The sequence below is a fragment of the Fistularia commersonii genome, chromosome 2 (assembly GCF_037954325.1).
Source record: "Fistularia commersonii isolate RoL2024-O1a breed Wild chromosome 2, RoL_Fcom_v1.0, whole genome shotgun sequence".
In the NCBI taxonomy this organism is placed as follows: Eukaryota; Metazoa; Chordata; class Actinopteri; order Syngnathiformes; family Fistulariidae; genus Fistularia; species Fistularia commersonii.
Window position 1 is genome coordinate 28,210,902 of NC_141285.1, and position 16,777 is coordinate 28,227,678.

A 16,777-nucleotide genomic window follows, 5' to 3' on the forward strand; every position below is an offset into this window, starting at 1 on the left:
GCGGCGGCGAGGAATCTTCCCAGCCGTCGGCGACGGGCCGAAGGGACGGCCGGCGAGGAAGCGCCGACCGGACGGCGACCAGAAAGTTCTTCGAGGTATTGGGTAAAACCAAAGAAGACCAACGGCCGGAAGAGGGAGGACGTCCAACCTCCGAAAGCCAAAGGGCTCGGGAACAGAAAGGGAAACGTGGACTTTATCTGCACACACGGGCGGTGAATTGATGTGCGTGCGGGAAGCGACGGACGGATTGAGACCGTGTGGAATAAGACGGGGAGTTCAGCGGCAGACGTGGGCATTCAGCATCGGCGGTGGAATGAAGGACAGACAGAGATTCGAGTCTCCAGGTCTTTATGGTCTGAAACAACAACAACTGGTGAACACACTGCGGCTACAAACACGCGCTAACGCCGAGACGCCGAACTAGGCGAGTAAAAAAACATGGCCCCGCCCACATCTAGACCCTCGAGCCCGCTAAGCCCCGCCCACTAAGCCATAAGCCCCGCCCACCACGACCACTGTCACCTAGAACGTCGGCTGCTCCTCCCGCTACACGAACACGTTACAAAAAGCTGTCGCATATTATCGATGAGTCGAATCCTCGTCCGCCCGCCGCTCAGCTCAGGAAGGGTCAAAGGTCAGACTGCGGCGGGGAGGCCCGGAAACACACTGATTGGCCGTCTTTTTTTCCTTTGTCTTTTTTTTCACAGCGATCAATCCGTTTGGCAACAAATTGAAATTTGGGTCTGACGCACCGGCGCCCTCTGGTGGACGGAGGGAGCCGGTATCAGCTGATCGGCCGATCGGGTGGATCGATCGCGATCGGGCTCCGGAACGGGGGGGAATTTATTTACATTTTAAAAATAAACTCTTCGACATATTTACAGTGAATATTCACATGCTCACAGTAAGCTTAGCTGTCAGATGTGTTTGTGTGTGTGTGTGTGTGTGTGTGTGTGTGTGTGTGTGTGTGTGTGTGTGTGTGTGTGTGTGTGTGTGAGAGCGTGCATGCACAGCGGACGACCTCCGGTGCCTGGCTGAGAGGCCGGGCCGGGCCGGGCCGCAGTCCTGAGTGCTGGCCGGGGACCCGGGCGGCCTCGGGGTCTCGGGGGCCTCAGGCGGCGCCGCCCTCCTCGCCGCTTCCCTCCACCTGATTGGCTTTTCCGAGAGTCTTCAGTTTGGCGAAGACGTCGGCCATGGTCTCCTTTACACCCTTCTCCAGCAGCCAGCCCTCGCTCTCACACTCCGGGTTCTCGGGGTCCGACATGGTCAGCAGGGCCGTGCTGAGGTACTTCAGACCCGCCATGTCAACACACTGACAAAACACACACACACACACACACACACACACACACAATTTATTACACATACGGGATGAGATGATCAATAATGCATTTTCATTCTAATTCTGAAACGTTGTCGACACTTTTGACCCAAAAAAGTAGGAGTGAATTTTTTTCCTTTTCGTTTTGTCTCGTTTTTACAAAAAAAAGTGTAAAAATAAGTTACAAAGTGTTCGTAAAATATGCTCGCAGAATTAAGATACATTTCAAATCAAGCTCTAAAAAGTTTTATGATGCGTAAAGATAGTTTGAAGTTAGAATGAAGTTGAATAAAGTTTGAATGAAGTGATAAAATCAAGTCAAATAACATAAATCACATAATAAAGTTTTAAAAAAGTTGAAAGACATTTTGAGTAAAGCTTAAAAACTTAAAATATAGATTAAGATAAATAAAGGTTAGATAAAATTGAGTTAAAATAAAGTTTACTTGAAATTTAAGACAAGTTTGAATCAAATTTATAGAAAGTTTTAATAAAGTTTGACCAAAGCTTGAAATGAGAAAATGGTAAAGATAGTTTTAATAAAGTTGAGTTTTGCTAGAATAACATTTAAAGAAGTTTTCAAGTCGAGATCATGTTTGAAAGAAGTTTGACCAAAGTATGGGTGAAGTTTTCACAAAGTTTACCAGAAGTGAAATAAAGATCAAATATAGTTTAGTATGAAATAAAATCTCAGCGGATAAAACATTTCTGTCACAACATCCGGACCTTCTTCCAAGGAGCTCCAAGCAACATGAAGATGGAGAGGAGGAGGAAGATGGAGATGAAGATGAAGATGAAGATGAGGATGAAGATAAAGATGAGGATGAAGATGAAGATGAGGATAAAGATGGAGATGAGGATGAAGATGAAGATGAAGATAAAGATGAGGATGAAGATGAAGATTAAGATGAGGATAAAGATGAAGATGAGGATGAAGATGAAGATTAAGACGAGGATAAAGATGAGGATGAGGATGAAGATGAGGATAAAGATAAAGATGAAGATGAAGATGAGGATAAAGATAAAGATGAAGATGAGGATGTGGATGAATATGAAGATAAAGATGAGGATGAGAATGAAGATGAAGATGAGGATAAAGATGAAGATGAGGATGAAGATGAAGATGAGGATAAAGATAAAGATGAAGATGAGTAGGAGGATGAAGATGATGAGGCTCTTCAGTGGAGTGCAAACTGGAAGGCGTGCAGGTTGGCTGAAAATCCTGGTCCAGAAATAACTTTCTTCTGCGCCTCCAGCAGCCAATCACAGCGCGGCGAGCAGATTGAGTCCAGGATCTTAGAGCTGTCAGTCAAACTTGTTGTTCTGACCCAGATTCACTGCCTCTTCTCAGAAAAAGACCTGCTGCTGCGGGCGATTAACCCTGGAGACCCGGCAGCCCGAGTCACCCCGGGTCTTCACGAGTCACGACCGAGTCTCCCCGAGTCACGCCGGGTCTTTCCAGTCGTACCGAGTCGCCCCAAGTCGGAGACCCGAACATCGAACCCCCCCTGAGCGAACCCTGAAGCTAATGCTAATGGTAACGCCGTCAGGGAGCGGATGGCATCAGCGGGCGTGAGCAGGAAAACGCCGACATCATCGGACTTTGGCTGACATTTTGGGGCTTTGAGTTTCAAAGAGCGTCAGTGAAGAACATCTCCGGCGCCCCGTTAAGATTCGGGTGAACGACACCACCTTTCAATCAGAAGGAGACCCTGGAGGACCCTCCTGTCTGCTCATACAGTAATGAACCCATTGCGAAATCTTCGTGGGCCTCTTCTTCTGGAAGGCTCCCTCAAAGACGTGGACGTTCTGGGAAACAAACATGTCCGACCAAGTAAAGCTTGAAGAGCCGGAGCGCCTTACCTCCAGGAGGATGGTGAAGATGATGAGGACGCCGATGCTGGTCATCACGCCGCTGTAGTAGGAGAACAGCGCCTCACGGCAGCCACGAGTCCAGATGTTGAGCTCCTCGGTGCGGTGGTCGTAGTCGTAGTGGGCGGAGTTATTGGTCAGGTGGTGCTGGATGCAGGGGCGTGGAGATCCGGGGTTGCAGCAGCTGAACGGGACGCTGTCCATCAGGAACTTTCCCTCCACATTGCTGAGGACACGACTAGGAGACAAGAAGAAGAGGAAGCGCCGTTAGAGGTTCGAAAGTCAGGAGAGGGCGTCGCGACATCGTGACAACGCTGTCAGTTTAGCTAGCTATGATGCTAATGGCTAACAGGCATTGATTGAATTGAGTGATGCAAAATGGGGAGTAGCCTTAGCGTTAGCCTTTAGCTCATTGTTCTCCTACAGCTCAATCTCTCATTGGTTGCATTGATATTATTCGCCCACCTCCACGGGCAGTTTCTCACTGGAGAATTGAGTTTGCTAATGTTAGCATCATGCTAATTCAGAGAAAGCATTGATTCCAGAAGCTCTAAAAGACCAGAATCAACCTCCTGTGTTGATGACTTCCAAGGGTCCTAGCGTCAGCAGCTAGCTCCGGCTACCGGGAGCTCAGTTGTGGATTTCACGCCGTCGATGTGATTCCATTCATTTCCTTCCACAGACCTGCGGTTGGCCGTGGTTTAGTGGCCATTCTTCTCCAGACCGTTGGTCTTCACCTCAGCGGCCGCAGCCAATGGAATGTGGCTTGCAGAGAACGAAAGCACCCGAGGTCTGCTCACACAGGACCTCGACCTTCTCGTAACGTCTGCCTCCTCTTGAGGAGCAACGAGGAGAGTGTAGAAGAACGCAAGCCAACGTGACGATACCACATGAAGAAGGCCTTTTCTTAGGATCAAAAATGAGTAGATCAGAGAACACCTTCCAGAGCTTTGAGCAGTGAAATGTAGAACCAGTCAGAACGCTTCCTCGTCTCCATCCTGGTACCCGAAGAGAAGAAGCTTCGCGAAGTCCTTGCTTCCAGAGATCCCCCGATGCCCTCAAGGACTCGCTGGATCACACCTTCAAGGACTCCTTTGGCGATGCCTTGAAGGACCTGTAGGGTGATGCCCTCAGACATCGGGCCGCTTTGACCTTGTCACGTTAGCGAAAGATCGGCTCTGACAGATTAGAGACTTAAGGAGTTGGAACGCCGACCGGCACGGAACTTTCACCTCGTTAAGTCTGCGGTTATCCTGTGCTGACCTCGTTAACCACCTCAACCGATTCATCTGGAAACCATCTCCTCCCCCAAGCCTCCTCCTCCGAACCCATCGGTTTCTGACGCGCCGGGTTATCGATCGGCCCGCTTCTCCGATGCCCCCCCATCCCTGGACGCCCCCGTATGGACTCACTCTTTGACCTCGTCGTTGCTCATGTCCAGGTAGCGGTTGCTGATCCACTGGACCTCGAACCAATCCCGGTAGTTGTTGTTCCCACAGCAGCGGAACTCGATCTGGGTCAGGTCCAGCGTCCGCTTCATGAAGCAGCGCCCCGGCGTGTCCGTGTCCTTGTAGAACTTGATGCTGTTCTTCAGGCCGTCGGCGAGCGTCAGGTAGACGGCGAACTGCATGAGGAAGCAGAGCATGGCCGCCAGCAGCAGCAGCCCGTTGAAGGCGCAGCAGGCCAGCAGGTAGGTCTTCAGCATGGGCTGCCACTTGGAGAACTTGATGGGGTCCAGGGAGTCGTGGCACACTTTGCCCCCGAAGGCGTTGATGGCGCAGGCCAGCAGCCCCGCCAGGATCAGCAGGTTGGGCACCAGGTGGCTCTCGTTGTTGTCCATCATCTCGCTCCGCTTGCGCAGCTCCACCTTAAAGAAGATGCCCAGGCTGAAGACGAGGATGCCCACCATGACGGAGAACCAGTAGAGCATCCAGAGACCCTGAGCCAGCTTCACGCGCTTCTGCAGCGTGAACTTCACCGGCATGAACGCCATTGCGTTGTCGGTCGAGCCTCCTTCTGAAAGTGAGATTGTCCGAGGGTTTAGCGTCGGGCTCCGATCGGGGACCAAGCAGGTGAACGCGACTGGGACCGGACCTTCACACCCATGACTCCGAGCCGCGGCTCAGGGTAGTCCGCCGAGGAGGGGCCGCGAGGGAGCCGCCATCGAACGGAAAAGCCGAGACGTTCACAAATGCGGAGACGCTGGAAGGGCCGGCCGGCACGGGAAGCGACGGTCTGAGAGTGAGCGGCGAGAGGCGAGCGGCCAGCGAGCGTCACCAGGAGATCAGAGATGATCCCATTACAGCAGATCAGCTGATCAGTGCTAATCAGACTTAAGGCTAATTGGTTTGATGCTAATACCCATCTTCCTGCTGCGTGGCCAGCGAGGGAGACGCCCGCCTGACAGGGGGTGCGGCTGTTGCCCAAAAGCCCCCGTTACCGTGGAAACAGACCTCTTGTTCACACCCGCCCGGTTCGGGGGTCTTTATTTCTGCGGGACGACGGGCGAACGTCTTCCACGCCGCCCAGACATCCCACACAAACCCTCGGGGTCCACAGCGGGTGACCTTCTACTTCTCATCTGCTCATTTGTATCAGCGGTCTGAGATGAAACATCTAAAGCGGCTGGTTTGCCTCCTGGGACTTCGGACCTCGCCGGGCTCACAGGGAGGATCCAGCTCCAGCTGGCTGATGGTCACCAGCAGAGCTGGAGATGGTGGAGCTGCTGGAGAGGAGCCGGGCAGACGGACGCAGACTCTGGGTTTGAACTACAGGCTCGTCAACGTCAGATCTGCGTTCCTGCAAAGCACTCGTTGCCTGCGAGCGGTTCAGGTCACTTGACTGAGGCCTCATCAGACGGTTCAAATAGACCAACGCCTCAGCAGATATGAGGTTGTGTTTCAGCAGAACATCAAGATCCCCCTCGTCTCGCTCCCCTGAATCCTTTCTGACTTTCTCAGCTTGGTGTCTAGTGAGGGTGTCCAAAGGTCTGTTCTGGTAAGGTCACCTCACAGATCGAAGGCTCCTGGTTTGGATCCGACGGCGGCCGGAGGCCCCGACCGACGGCCACCTGACAACCAGCCAGTGGCCGCAGAGGCGAGGACTTCGAATCCGAGCAGAACCCGACTGGAGCTGAGATGCAGGTCGGACGGAGTCTAATCCGACGACAGCTAACCCTAGCCGCCGACCCGCGGGGTTGGGGTCATGCGACCCAACGCTCAGGTGTCCGTGATGGCCGCTCGACCCGGCAGGGGGCGCTGTGGCGACAACTGTCCAATCCGCTGGAACTCTGGCCCGATGCTTCTTAAAAGAAATCCGAGCAGAAGGTGGGATAGTGTCTGATTTAGGTTGCGTGGACAAACCTAGCGAGAACCAGCAGCTGCTGGGCGAACAAGTGTGACCTCCTTCATGAGGGGATCCAAAGCCAGGAGGTCCTCCTGTCAAGAGCGGCTCCAGAAACACCTGGGTGGTCGTCGGACAGGAAATGGGACCTTTAACTTTTTATTGTTTTTCTTGTACAATATGGTACATGTTCTTGTTTATACAGGAATTCACATATTAACAAGACGGTTCGACGCCACCGGGAAACCAACGTAAAAACATCTGCTTCAAACCCAAGTCTGGTGCGAGACCCGCCACCGAGAGACGCTCCTCACAAATGATAAATAAATGAAGATCCGAGCTGCGACCCCTGTAACAGGAAGTGACATCACACAGCCGGTCAGCACACACGCATCACAAACCCTTTTTAAATAAGGTGAACAAACGCCCGCTATGATATGTCGTCATGGCCGCCGATCCGCCGACGAGACAGGATATCGCCTCCCGTCGGCGCTCACACACGACGACATCCCATAATGCGACAGAGACTCGGGGACAGTCGTCGTGGAGACAACGGACGATCCAATTCCTACGTCAGGATTCCGGAAGCTTCCGGCACTACGGATGCCCGTCTCCACGCTCCGATTGGCCGGAGAGCACCGAGGTTCTCGGGGGCTTCTGGTGGCTCCGCCCACTTTGCCGTACACCTGAGTCTCTGAGCCAATTAGAGAGAGATAGCAGCAGGAGGGCGGGGCTTCACTTTGGTTGACGTCACCTACTGCGATCGCCTTCTGTCGGGGGTTAAAGGTCAAACAGAAAACGAATCCCTGAAAACTATTTGGTGAAGAAGGAGGGGGCGGGGCAATCCGAGCGGGACGTCACAGGTGCTGCCAGTCAATGGCGACCAGCGTCTGATTGGCCTCCTGGGCGTGGCCAATCACCTCGGCGATGCCGTGCTGCCGCCACAAGCGCTCGATCTTCCTGTACCGCTCTGCACACAGGTGGAGGGGGTTCCCCCGCCTGCAAACCACACACACACACACACACACCAGTGAGATGACATTAAACCCTAACCCCCCCACCTGGCTGGAGGAGGTCACCTACTTAAGGCCCTGGTCTGTCTCGCCGTAGTCGTCCAGGTATGGAGGAGGATAAAAACAGCCCTTTGTTTTACCTGCAACAAACAAAACCTGACTCTCTCTCACCCTGACACACACACACACACACACACACACACACACACACGGTGATATAAAAGTGAAAAACAGCCTCCATGTTGCCATGCTAACATCAATGCTAATGCTGTGTGAAGGGGTGTCGTCAGGCTACCTGAGGAAGAGCCCCAGCCCGGCTCCGCAGCTGAAGGTGTGGGCGGTGCAGGCGCCCACGTCTTCTCCGTCCACCTCCGTCTGGCAGCAGTAACTCTGAGAACACAGCATGGCGCCGCAGACCAGGCACAGCGTGGGGGCCCGAGTCTTGTCTCCTCCGGACCGCGGACACCTGCGGGTTCCACCCTTTCAGAGACACTCCAGAAAGCTTGGTGTACACAAAACCTCTCAGGAGCCCCAGCGGGCCCCAGCGGGCCCCAGCGGGCCCCAGCGGGCCCCGGACGGGCCGTCGCTGCTCTGACCTTCATATGTTCGGCGCCATTAGAAGGTGTCTGCTGGCGCTGACTCGTCATGTCAACTTCAAACCTCAGAGGTCAACATTTGCCCTCTGGAGTACAGAGGACCACGTCCATGTGTGGAGACCACACGTCTATTGGAACGCCAGCCGCTTTTATAGCTAAGTAGAGGTGTGTGTGTGTGTGTGTGTGTGTGTATGAGAGAAAGAGACTGACGTGAAGCTGGAGGCCTGGTTGATCAGGACACTGTAGTCCTCCGGCAGCTGGATCAGACAGTTGGACTCTCTGGGGAACTTGATGACTTTGTTCCCTTGTAGCATCTCTCTGACAGCTGGGTGATGGCACCACCTGAGGGACGGGAGGCAACACACACACACACACACACACACACACACACACACACACACACACACACACACACACACACACACACACACACACACACACACACACACACACACGTGTTGGACTTGAGGGGGTAGATCCGAGCTGTCTGAGGGTCAGCAGTTACCTGTGGATCAGGGGCTCCAGGAGACTGCAGTGGGCGTGATGGAGCTGCAGGAGGTTGGAGGGCAGACTGAGGTAGCTGCACAGCGCCTCCCACTGGCCGGGACCACAAACTGCAACACAGAAAAGGCCTTCAGGCTGCTTTCTCTCCTGGAGCAAAGCTCAGTCACAACCGTCAGCTGATCTCACACACACACGCACGCACGCACGCACGCACGCACGCACGCACGCACGCACGCACGCACGCACGCACGCACACGAAGTTCTTCTGGTGATCCCTTGTTCATCTCCCAGGAGGTCTGGCTGGTTGGTGCCAGATCTTCCTCTGAACCTTCTGTTACAGAGCGCCGCCCACAATGAGAGTCTCACTGCAGTTGTACAATGGTCAGCTGATCACGTGTGTGTGTGTGTGTGTGTGTGTGTGTGTGTGTGTGTGTGTCTTACCAAGTAGGTCAGCAGGTGGTGCTGTGGAGTTCAAGTAGTGGAAGAAGAGGGCGGCTGCTCGGAGGAACGGCAGGACGCCGCTTTTTACACAACGCCATAGCTGCCAGGACGCAACCTCGGGTAACACTCTGACACACACACACACACACACACACACACACACACACACACACACACACACACACACACACACACACACACACACACACACACACACACACACACACACACACACTATCAGCATCAAGTATGGTTAGCTCTTCCTGTGCCAGTATCTGATCATCATGGCATGTCAGGAGGTCCTGCAGGTCCCTGCTGAGTCTCATCCCATCTACCTTCTCATCTCCAAGATGTTTTGCCTTCAAAGGAGCTTCTGCAGAGCTTAAAACCTAAAGGAACTTCTCCAGTCTTCAGAGGCCACAGTAAGTTTCAGCTGTGTGGCGCTAATGCAACCAGAGCGAGCAGGTCTTCGGAACATCTGTCAGTTACCTCCAGGGATCAGGTTCCTTGTATAAGTGTGTGTGTGTGTGTGTGTCTCCTTACCTGTCCAGGTGCTTTCTGAGGGTGTCATACAGCTGGCAGGTGAGAACCTCTTCTTCAGATCCTCCACTGTCCTGCTCCATACACACCTCCTCTGCAGGCAAACACACACACATGTAAGCTCTGGCCTCGCGCAGTGCATGTGTGTGCATGTACACACAGGTCCATACCCGTGGTGGACGTCAGCAGGATCTGCACTAGGTGGGCCACAGTCACCAGGTGGAGAAGGTGGAGGTGGGCGGAGTCGACTGCACTGCGTCCAGCCTGGACCAGGGAGTGGACTGCAGAGTAGGACAAGGTGCAGTAGACCTGCAGAGCAGCACACACACACACACACACACACACACACACACACACACACACACACACACACACACACCGGCATGGGCATTAGCTGGGGTGAAACACACACACACATCGCCTCTGTCTCACACACATACACACACATATACACACATATACACACACACACACACACACACACACAGAGGGAACTCACCAGCAGATGAAACATATCGATATCCAGAATACATGGAGTGTTTTCTGCCTGACAGTCTGGAACCAGAGCTACACACACACACACACACACACACACACACACACACACACACACACACACACACACACACACACACACACACACACACCTTCAAAACATATTCCACACAGAAGAATTGATTGAGTGTGTGTGTGTGTGTGTGTGTGTGTCTTTGCGTACCTGAGAACAGACTGTGGAAGTGTGTGTGAACATTGGTTAGGGCTGCTGATCTCCAGCAGGCGGCGCTGAACCTGGTCAGAGAACTTAGACAGTCATCCTGGAATGACAACAGACACAGACACACACACACACACACACACACACACACACACACACACAGATGTGTGAGGTTCCTCCAGAAGCTCTATGTGTTTGTGAGGCAGATGCGTCTGACTGCAGATTCTGCCCTTTGGCTTTGTTTGTGTCTCCAAAGGTTCTTGTGAAGCTGAGAAGCCGAGGAGGTGAGACCACATGTGAACCATCTGGAGATGAGGATCCACGACAGCTCAGTCTGAATCTTCTGGAGCTCTGGGCCGCTAAGCTCCAGTCGGGTTACAACCGTTTTCCGCCTCGTGTTGCTGAAAACCCGACCTTCTCCACCTGCTGGTTACACCTGCTGGTGCAAATATTGGAGGTCAAAGGTCACGGAGGAGGACCTTACCTGTCTGCAGGGTAGGCTTCCAAATAAAGGCTTCTCCTCGTCCATCAGGAGGCGCTCTGGAAAGAGAAGGGACCGTTAGCGTAACCTCCAACCCCGACCGGAATCAGACCCCTGACCTCTGACCCCTGACCCGTGGCCTGGATGGTGTAGGCGCAGGTAGACCAGCTCAGCACCGGGACCCGCGGATCCTGCTCGTTGGGGTTCAGCTTCAGCCCCACCTTGTAGGTGGACATGCTGAAGGTGGTGATCATCTCACTGATGCTGCTCGAGAAAGGGTTTCTGAAAGCACGACATCAGGGAGGACGTCATCAACTGCTCGGACCACAGCTCCGAGCCTGCTGAGATGATTACTGGCCAGGACCACCAGACAATGAGATGGACTCACAGTGGAGTGAAGTTCACCAGGAATCCTTCAGGAACTGGAGGCTCTGCTGCTTCAGCAGGACCTGCCACACACCCACACACACACACACACACACACACACACACACACACAGTGACTGAGGCTATCCCTGACTGTTCTATTGAGAAGCTCCAGGTGAGGCAGTGACTGAGGTCTGTAATGACCAGGCTTCACTAGCAAACATCTGGCCACCCTCTGATGGTAAGAAGCTGCCAGCAGAGGAGGAGCACAGCACCTCCAGGCACATTACCTGGACTGACCACACACACACACACACACACACACACACACACACACACACACACACACACACACACACACACACACACACACACACACACACACGCACTAGGTGACTGACTGTCAGACTGCTTCTTGAGGGCGGAGTGTAGGACTGCTGTCTGCTGATTGGTTGTTTCCAGCCATATCTCCAGACTGGGATGGTCTATGCTGGAACCACAGGACATGGGCAATGAACAGACCAGGAAGGGTGTGTGTGCACCTTTGGTCGGAGGAGTGTGTGTACCTGTGGTCTGGAGGGGGAGTGTGTGGAAGCAGCGGGATCACAGTGTTGCTCAAACATTCACACAGAGGACACAGGAACTCTCCGTTCTCCACATCATAACTGGTGTGACCTCGCAGACGCTGCTGACGTCTCTGCTCCTTCAGCTGCACCGCCTCGAAGTACCTGAACACACACACACAGGGAGTCAGTGGACACTAGTGAGGGTAAGACTAGGAGGCTTCCTAACTTCTGACGAGAAGACTATCTTCAGCTCAGGTGAATGGGAGGCGTCCAGGTGCCAGGAGGACCGCGGTCCATTTCAAGGTCCAGTCCTGCAGAGGGACGGCAGCGCCTCACCTCTGCCAGCAGGCGGCGTGCATGATGTGTCCACAGCTGGCGGTGTGGATCCCCAGCGCCAGGTCGGGGTGCATGAAGAGCGGCTGGTGGCGTTCTGGAAGAGGTGCACAGCATCAGTGAAGGGACCAGCTTCTTCTGACCGCAGAGCGAAGCTCCACCCACCTGGGTCCGGCTGGGCGCGGCGGCGGTTCTTGGACAGAACGGTCGACCTTTGGACGAACGCCGCCAGCACCATGGCCCTGCCATGACCTTTGACCTCCTGCTCCTCCTGGCACAGGATGCAGGTGACCGGCTGGCGGCGCTCGGCTCCGCCCGCCCTTCTGGGACCGACGCACACCCGGGACACGCAGGAGGCCTCTGCACCGGGAGGGCTGGAGGAGAACCACACCGTCACCATCACACGCCACCGGGTGCCGCCTCTGCTCTTTGGAAAACCTTTTCCGGAGGTCTACCCTTCGCCCGCTTCTCCTCAGAAGTACTGAGACAGGCTAAGCCGCTTCACGCACGCAGGTGTTGGCAGGTACGAGCGGATGTTTCACCTGAGCTCGGCGGCTCCGGACGTGGAGGCCTCCAGCTCCTCCAGACTCTGCTGGAACAGCTCCTTGTTCTCACTGATGAAGTGTTTCTGCATCTCCGACATCTGAGCCATGATCTTCTCCCTGCGCAGCCGCGCCATCTCCGCCTTCCTCTTCCTCTCAGCCTTGTCCTTGTCCCGCACAGTCTGCAGCAAGTCACAGTCAGTCAGGCGGGCAGGCCATCGATCGATCGATCGATCGATCGATCGATCGGGTCCCGCGGGTCCTACCTCCTCCGAGCTGTGACCCGCGGTGACGGTGACGGTGGACATCGTCGACGAGCGCTCTCTCATCGTCTTTATGTTTGTCACCAGCTGAAAACACGACAGGACTTGTCACCTCTCTCTTCTTCCTCCCTCCCTCCCTCTCTCATGCACGTGCACGCACACGCACACACACACACACACACACACACACACACACACACACACACACACTACCTTGAGGATCCAGGTGATCATGTCTTTGTGAACCTCCAAATGAGGAGCGTTCTGCAGACTTTCCAGCAGAGCTAGGACACTTCCCAAAGTACTGGGAGCATCACCAGGACCTACACACACACACACACACACACACACATACAGGTAATATAGTAGCTCCACCATGCAAACACACTGGTGAAGAATCCCTCCACTGAGCTTCTGGAAATGGAAAGGAAACATACGTGTAATTTTGCAGGTGAAGTTGAAGACGACGTCATCATCTCCGCTGCTGTTCTCCAATTGCTGCTGCTCCTCCAGCAGAGCAATGCCCACCAGGTGGAGCACCTAGACACACACACACACACACACACACACACACGCACACACACACACACGCACACACACACGCACACACACACACCAGAGTGGCACCTCCTGTAAGTATCTGACAGTAGCCCTGATTGCATATCTTTGTATGAGGTGTTACGAGATGACTGGACCTCATGCTGTGTTGATATGTGTCCCTCAGTAGATGTTTGTGAGCATTCACTCATTTGGCCTCCACAGAGACGCAGAGCCAGAGGGCGCCACCCTTCCCGCCCAAACTACCTCTGACTCATATTTGACACCAGATTATCAGAAGAATCAATGTTTTGGAAGCTTCAGACAGCAGAAGATGTGGCGTGGGGTCATTGGTTTTGGTAAAGGTGAAGATTTTTAGATCTTTAGAAGGTGGTGGAAGTGTTGGAATGAAAGCAGTCTTGACTCCGTCCTTGTGTGTCTCACCCTCTGCAGCATGGACTCCGTCCAGCCCCCCCCACTGGGCTCCATGGCCCACTGCAGCACAGCACCCTCTATGGCCAGGAGAACATCACACTGCAACAGGTTCACCAGGCTGGCAAACAGGGGGCACAGGGGGGGAGGGAGGGGGGGAGGGAGAGCTGTGTGTGCACGGGCACACACACACACACACACACACACACACACACACACCAAAGAACAAGAATCACATCAAGTTTTCAGATCATCTCAGAAAAGTAGAGCTTCCAGGAGGCTGGAGTCCAGCTGAGGTTGGACTGGAGGTCCAAAAGCATTGACAAGTTTGAGGTACTTGTTCTGAATGTGTTTTTTACCGCTGTCTTCTCCCATGTGTCTCCTCAGCTTCCTCTGAGCCTCCTCTGCCTGCAAACATCACACACTTTTATGGCAGCCGCTCCTCGTACCTCGCCAGGATCCGACCCGACGGGGGGGTGAAGATCTGCGGTACCTTGGCCTGGTCGGCTCTGCTGTAGTGATGGAAGTACAGGTTGAAGTGTTTGCTCCACTCGGGTCGCAGCTCGTACAGTCCTCGGCCCGTCACTCCGGGCTTCCTGCTCACAGGAGGTCACACAAACACACCCATGCGGTGACTGTCAGCGGAGCGAAGGCGACCCCGCCGAGAAGCCATACTGACTTGAACGAAGCCACGCTGTCGATGACGCGCTCCAGACCGGTCTCCTTGTTCCCCTGGAGACACGGAGCACACACACAGTAAAGCCTCCGGACGGCGAGCAGACGGGCGGATGCAGCGGAACGACGGCGGGCGCCTCACGTTCTCGGGCAGGGCCTTCACCAGCTCGCTATGAGCCATGGGTCTGATCGACAGCTGGTGGATGATTTCTCTCCTGACCTCGTCCAGAGGCTCGACCTGGCCCACACCTGCCACGTAGCGCTCGCCTGGACACACACACACACACACACACACACACACACACACACACACACACACACACACACACACACACACACACACACACACACACACACACACACACACACACACACACACACACACACACACACACACACACACACACGCACACACACGCAAACACACGCACAGGCATGCAGGTTCACTATGCAGAGCGGTGTCTGGGTGTCACAGGTCTGCTCAAAGGTCAGATACACCCTGAGGGTGGAGGGCATCACCCTCAGGGTGCGGAGCTCCCCTCTCACCGGCGACCATGATGATGAGGTGCAGCATCTCCTCGATCAGAGTGTTGTTCTGCTGGACCACGTCCTGGAGGGCGCAGAGCAGACAGTGAACGGGAAGAAGACCTCTGCGGCGTCAGCACAGCGGACACTGCACGGAGGCCGAAGGTCACCTTGTTGGTTTCTCTGTATCTCTTCCGACAGTCCGCCGAGCTGAAGATGTGGAAGAGCTCAAATCGACTCAGGACCATCATCAGGAAGTGATCGGGGTCCATCATGGAGGCGCCGGCCTGCGGGAACACAGCGGCGGAGGTCAGGAGGTTCAGGACGTGTCAGCGGTGTGTCGACGGCGTGTCGGTCCTCTACCTGTAACATGATTATGTCTTTGTCGAACATCTCCACCCGGCACTTGACGTTATGGTAGTAGTAGATCTGGGAGGAAGACAGACAGCTTCTTCAGAACATTTGCCGGACCCCCCATCTTCACTGTACCCGAGGTCCCTCACCTGGTTGATCAGCGAGAAGCCATTCCTCCTCCACATCCCAGCATGCACCTGGGCACACAGCACCAGGCAGCGCAGCGGCAGCTCGATCAGCAGGGGGGGGCTGAGTTCCCCCTGAGAGGACACACACACTCAGGAGAGGATATACTGCTTGACACACACTTATCACTCATCCCAAACACACACTCACCAAAGGGAGCTGCTCAGGGAAGCGGGAGGTGACCTCTGCTCTGCTGAGGAGGATGTGAAGCCCTGGGTGGGGGGGCAGGAAAGGGCTCAGTGTGTCTCTGTATCGCTGTGTATTGTGTGTGTGCGTGTGTGTGTGTGTGTGTGTGTGTGTACCTGCCAGCAGCCTGCACACCGGCAGGTGGATGGACACTTTGTCCTGAGACACCTGGTACCTGAACGTCTCCACGCTGTGACCTGCCAGACTCAACGTGATTGGCTGCTCCCCATCTGGGAGGCCGCTGTGACACTGACTGAGCGCGCTCAGACATTTCCTGTAGGCTGTGATCAACACCCGCTCCTAAGAATAAGAATAACTTTATTTATCCCGAAGGAAACTGTTGTGCCAGAGTTTCAAGTAAAACATAACAATAATGAATAATAGCAGGAATTTGTATAAACAGTAAAAAAAAGGGGGGGAATAAGAAATACAAATAAAACTATAAAGTGTGTACACACACACACACACACACACACACACACACAGGACATGCTACTTGTGTTCATACTTTGTGTTGTACTAGTTCACACACACTGTGCAGTCACTCAGAGGACTGCTTTCTGTAACATTACATCAGCCCCTCCTGTGTGTGTGTGTGTGTGTGTGTGTGTTTTATGTGATGAGCCTGATGCTGTGCCTCACATCAGTGGCACACCACTCTTGGATCATGGAGATGATGTGAGTCAGCTTCATCTGCAGCGTGAAGGCTGCCTCCCACTCGGGCTCCATCTCGATGTGCTGCCCCACCTGTCTCACCACCGGGTCCATGCCCTGTAGGAACACACACACTTTTGAGTTCCTGCTGTGTCACATAGCAGCGATGTGTACCCACGCTAACGTTGACCATGGCAGCCGCTCGCGCTGATGTTTGATCCGAGGACAGGCAGGTACCTGCATACACTTCAGCAGCTCCAGAAAGGCGTCCAGTCCTTCCTGAAACTTCTCCCGGAGGTCATCGGTCCACTCCGAGGGACGGCTGATGAGGAC

General features: G+C 54.2%; 2 protein-coding genes across 3 annotated transcripts in view; both read right to left on the reverse strand.

The window, feature by feature from the left end:
• Positions 1-938: 938 nt before the first annotated feature.
• prph2b (peripherin 2b (retinal degeneration, slow)) lies at positions 939-5,429 on the reverse strand. The gene is made up of 3 exons (XM_086176463.1): positions 4,606-5,429; positions 3,185-3,431; positions 939-1,312 (listed from the first exon to the last, which is right to left on the reverse strand). The coding sequence occupies exons 1-3, from the start codon at positions 5,184-5,186 to the stop codon at positions 1,112-1,114; spliced, it is 1,029 nt and encodes a 342-aa protein (XP_086032589.1). The 5' UTR covers positions 5,187-5,429; the 3' UTR covers positions 939-1,111.
• Positions 5,430-6,683: 1,254 nt separating this feature from the next.
• Positions 6,684-16,777, reverse strand: part of ubr2 (ubiquitin protein ligase E3 component n-recognin 2) — a 14,772-nt gene continuing 4,678 nt past the window's right edge. The window contains exons 13-46 of one of the 2 annotated variants that reach the window (XM_086176485.1): positions 16,682-16,777; positions 16,433-16,561; positions 15,907-16,090; positions 15,755-15,816; positions 15,568-15,678; positions 15,428-15,493; positions 15,235-15,351; positions 15,086-15,149; positions 14,682-14,806; positions 14,544-14,596; positions 14,358-14,460; positions 14,224-14,272; positions 13,877-14,031; positions 13,333-13,435; positions 13,109-13,218; positions 12,899-12,982; positions 12,633-12,814; positions 12,256-12,464; positions 12,094-12,187; positions 11,758-11,919; positions 11,593-11,681; positions 11,214-11,274; positions 10,959-11,107; positions 10,829-10,884; positions 10,348-10,444; positions 10,129-10,196; positions 9,800-9,938; positions 9,633-9,723; positions 9,090-9,217; positions 8,650-8,758; positions 8,355-8,486; positions 7,844-8,014; positions 7,619-7,720; positions 6,684-7,534 (exon numbers count right to left, since the gene is read on the reverse strand). The exon at positions 16,682-16,777 is cut by the window's right edge and continues 4 nt beyond it. In XM_086176485.1, coding sequence (XP_086032611.1) covers positions 7,393-7,534; positions 7,619-7,720; positions 7,844-8,014; positions 8,355-8,486; positions 8,650-8,758; positions 9,090-9,217; positions 9,633-9,723; positions 9,800-9,938; positions 10,129-10,196; positions 10,348-10,444; positions 10,829-10,884; positions 10,959-11,107; positions 11,214-11,274; positions 11,593-11,681; positions 11,758-11,919; positions 12,094-12,187; positions 12,256-12,464; positions 12,633-12,814; positions 12,899-12,982; positions 13,109-13,218; positions 13,333-13,435; positions 13,877-14,031; positions 14,224-14,272; positions 14,358-14,460; positions 14,544-14,596; positions 14,682-14,806; positions 15,086-15,149; positions 15,235-15,351; positions 15,428-15,493; positions 15,568-15,678; positions 15,755-15,816; positions 15,907-16,090; positions 16,433-16,561; positions 16,682-16,777 — 3,792 coding nt within the window. In that variant the 3' untranslated portion in view covers positions 6,684-7,392. Of the gene's footprint in view, positions 7,535-7,618; positions 7,721-7,843; positions 8,015-8,354; positions 8,487-8,649; positions 8,759-9,089; positions 9,218-9,632; positions 9,724-9,799; positions 9,939-10,128; positions 10,197-10,347; positions 10,445-10,828; positions 10,885-10,958; positions 11,108-11,213; positions 11,275-11,580; positions 11,682-11,757; positions 11,920-12,093; positions 12,188-12,255; positions 12,465-12,632; positions 12,815-12,898; positions 12,983-13,108; positions 13,219-13,332; positions 13,436-13,876; positions 14,032-14,223; positions 14,273-14,357; positions 14,461-14,543; positions 14,597-14,681; positions 14,807-15,085; positions 15,150-15,234; positions 15,352-15,427; positions 15,494-15,567; positions 15,679-15,754; positions 15,817-15,906; positions 16,091-16,432; positions 16,562-16,681 lie in introns of both variants that reach the window. The other variant, XM_086176475.1, reaches the window with a different exon arrangement.

Excerpts from the sequence above, each read along its gene's own strand:
- prph2b (XM_086176463.1), bottom strand. The coding sequence starts at position 5,186 with ATGGCGTTCATGCCGGTGAAGTTCACGCTGCAGAAGCGCGTGAAGCTG. Across the intron at positions 3,432-4,605 it reads AGCAACGACGAGGTCAAAGA|TCGTGTCCTCAGCAATGTGG; the intron begins GTGAGTCCATAC and ends CTTGTCTCCTAG. Across the intron at positions 1,313-3,184 it reads TCTTCACCATCCTCCTGGAG|TGTGTTGACATGGCGGGTCT; the intron begins GTAAGGCGCTCC and ends GTGTTTTGTCAG.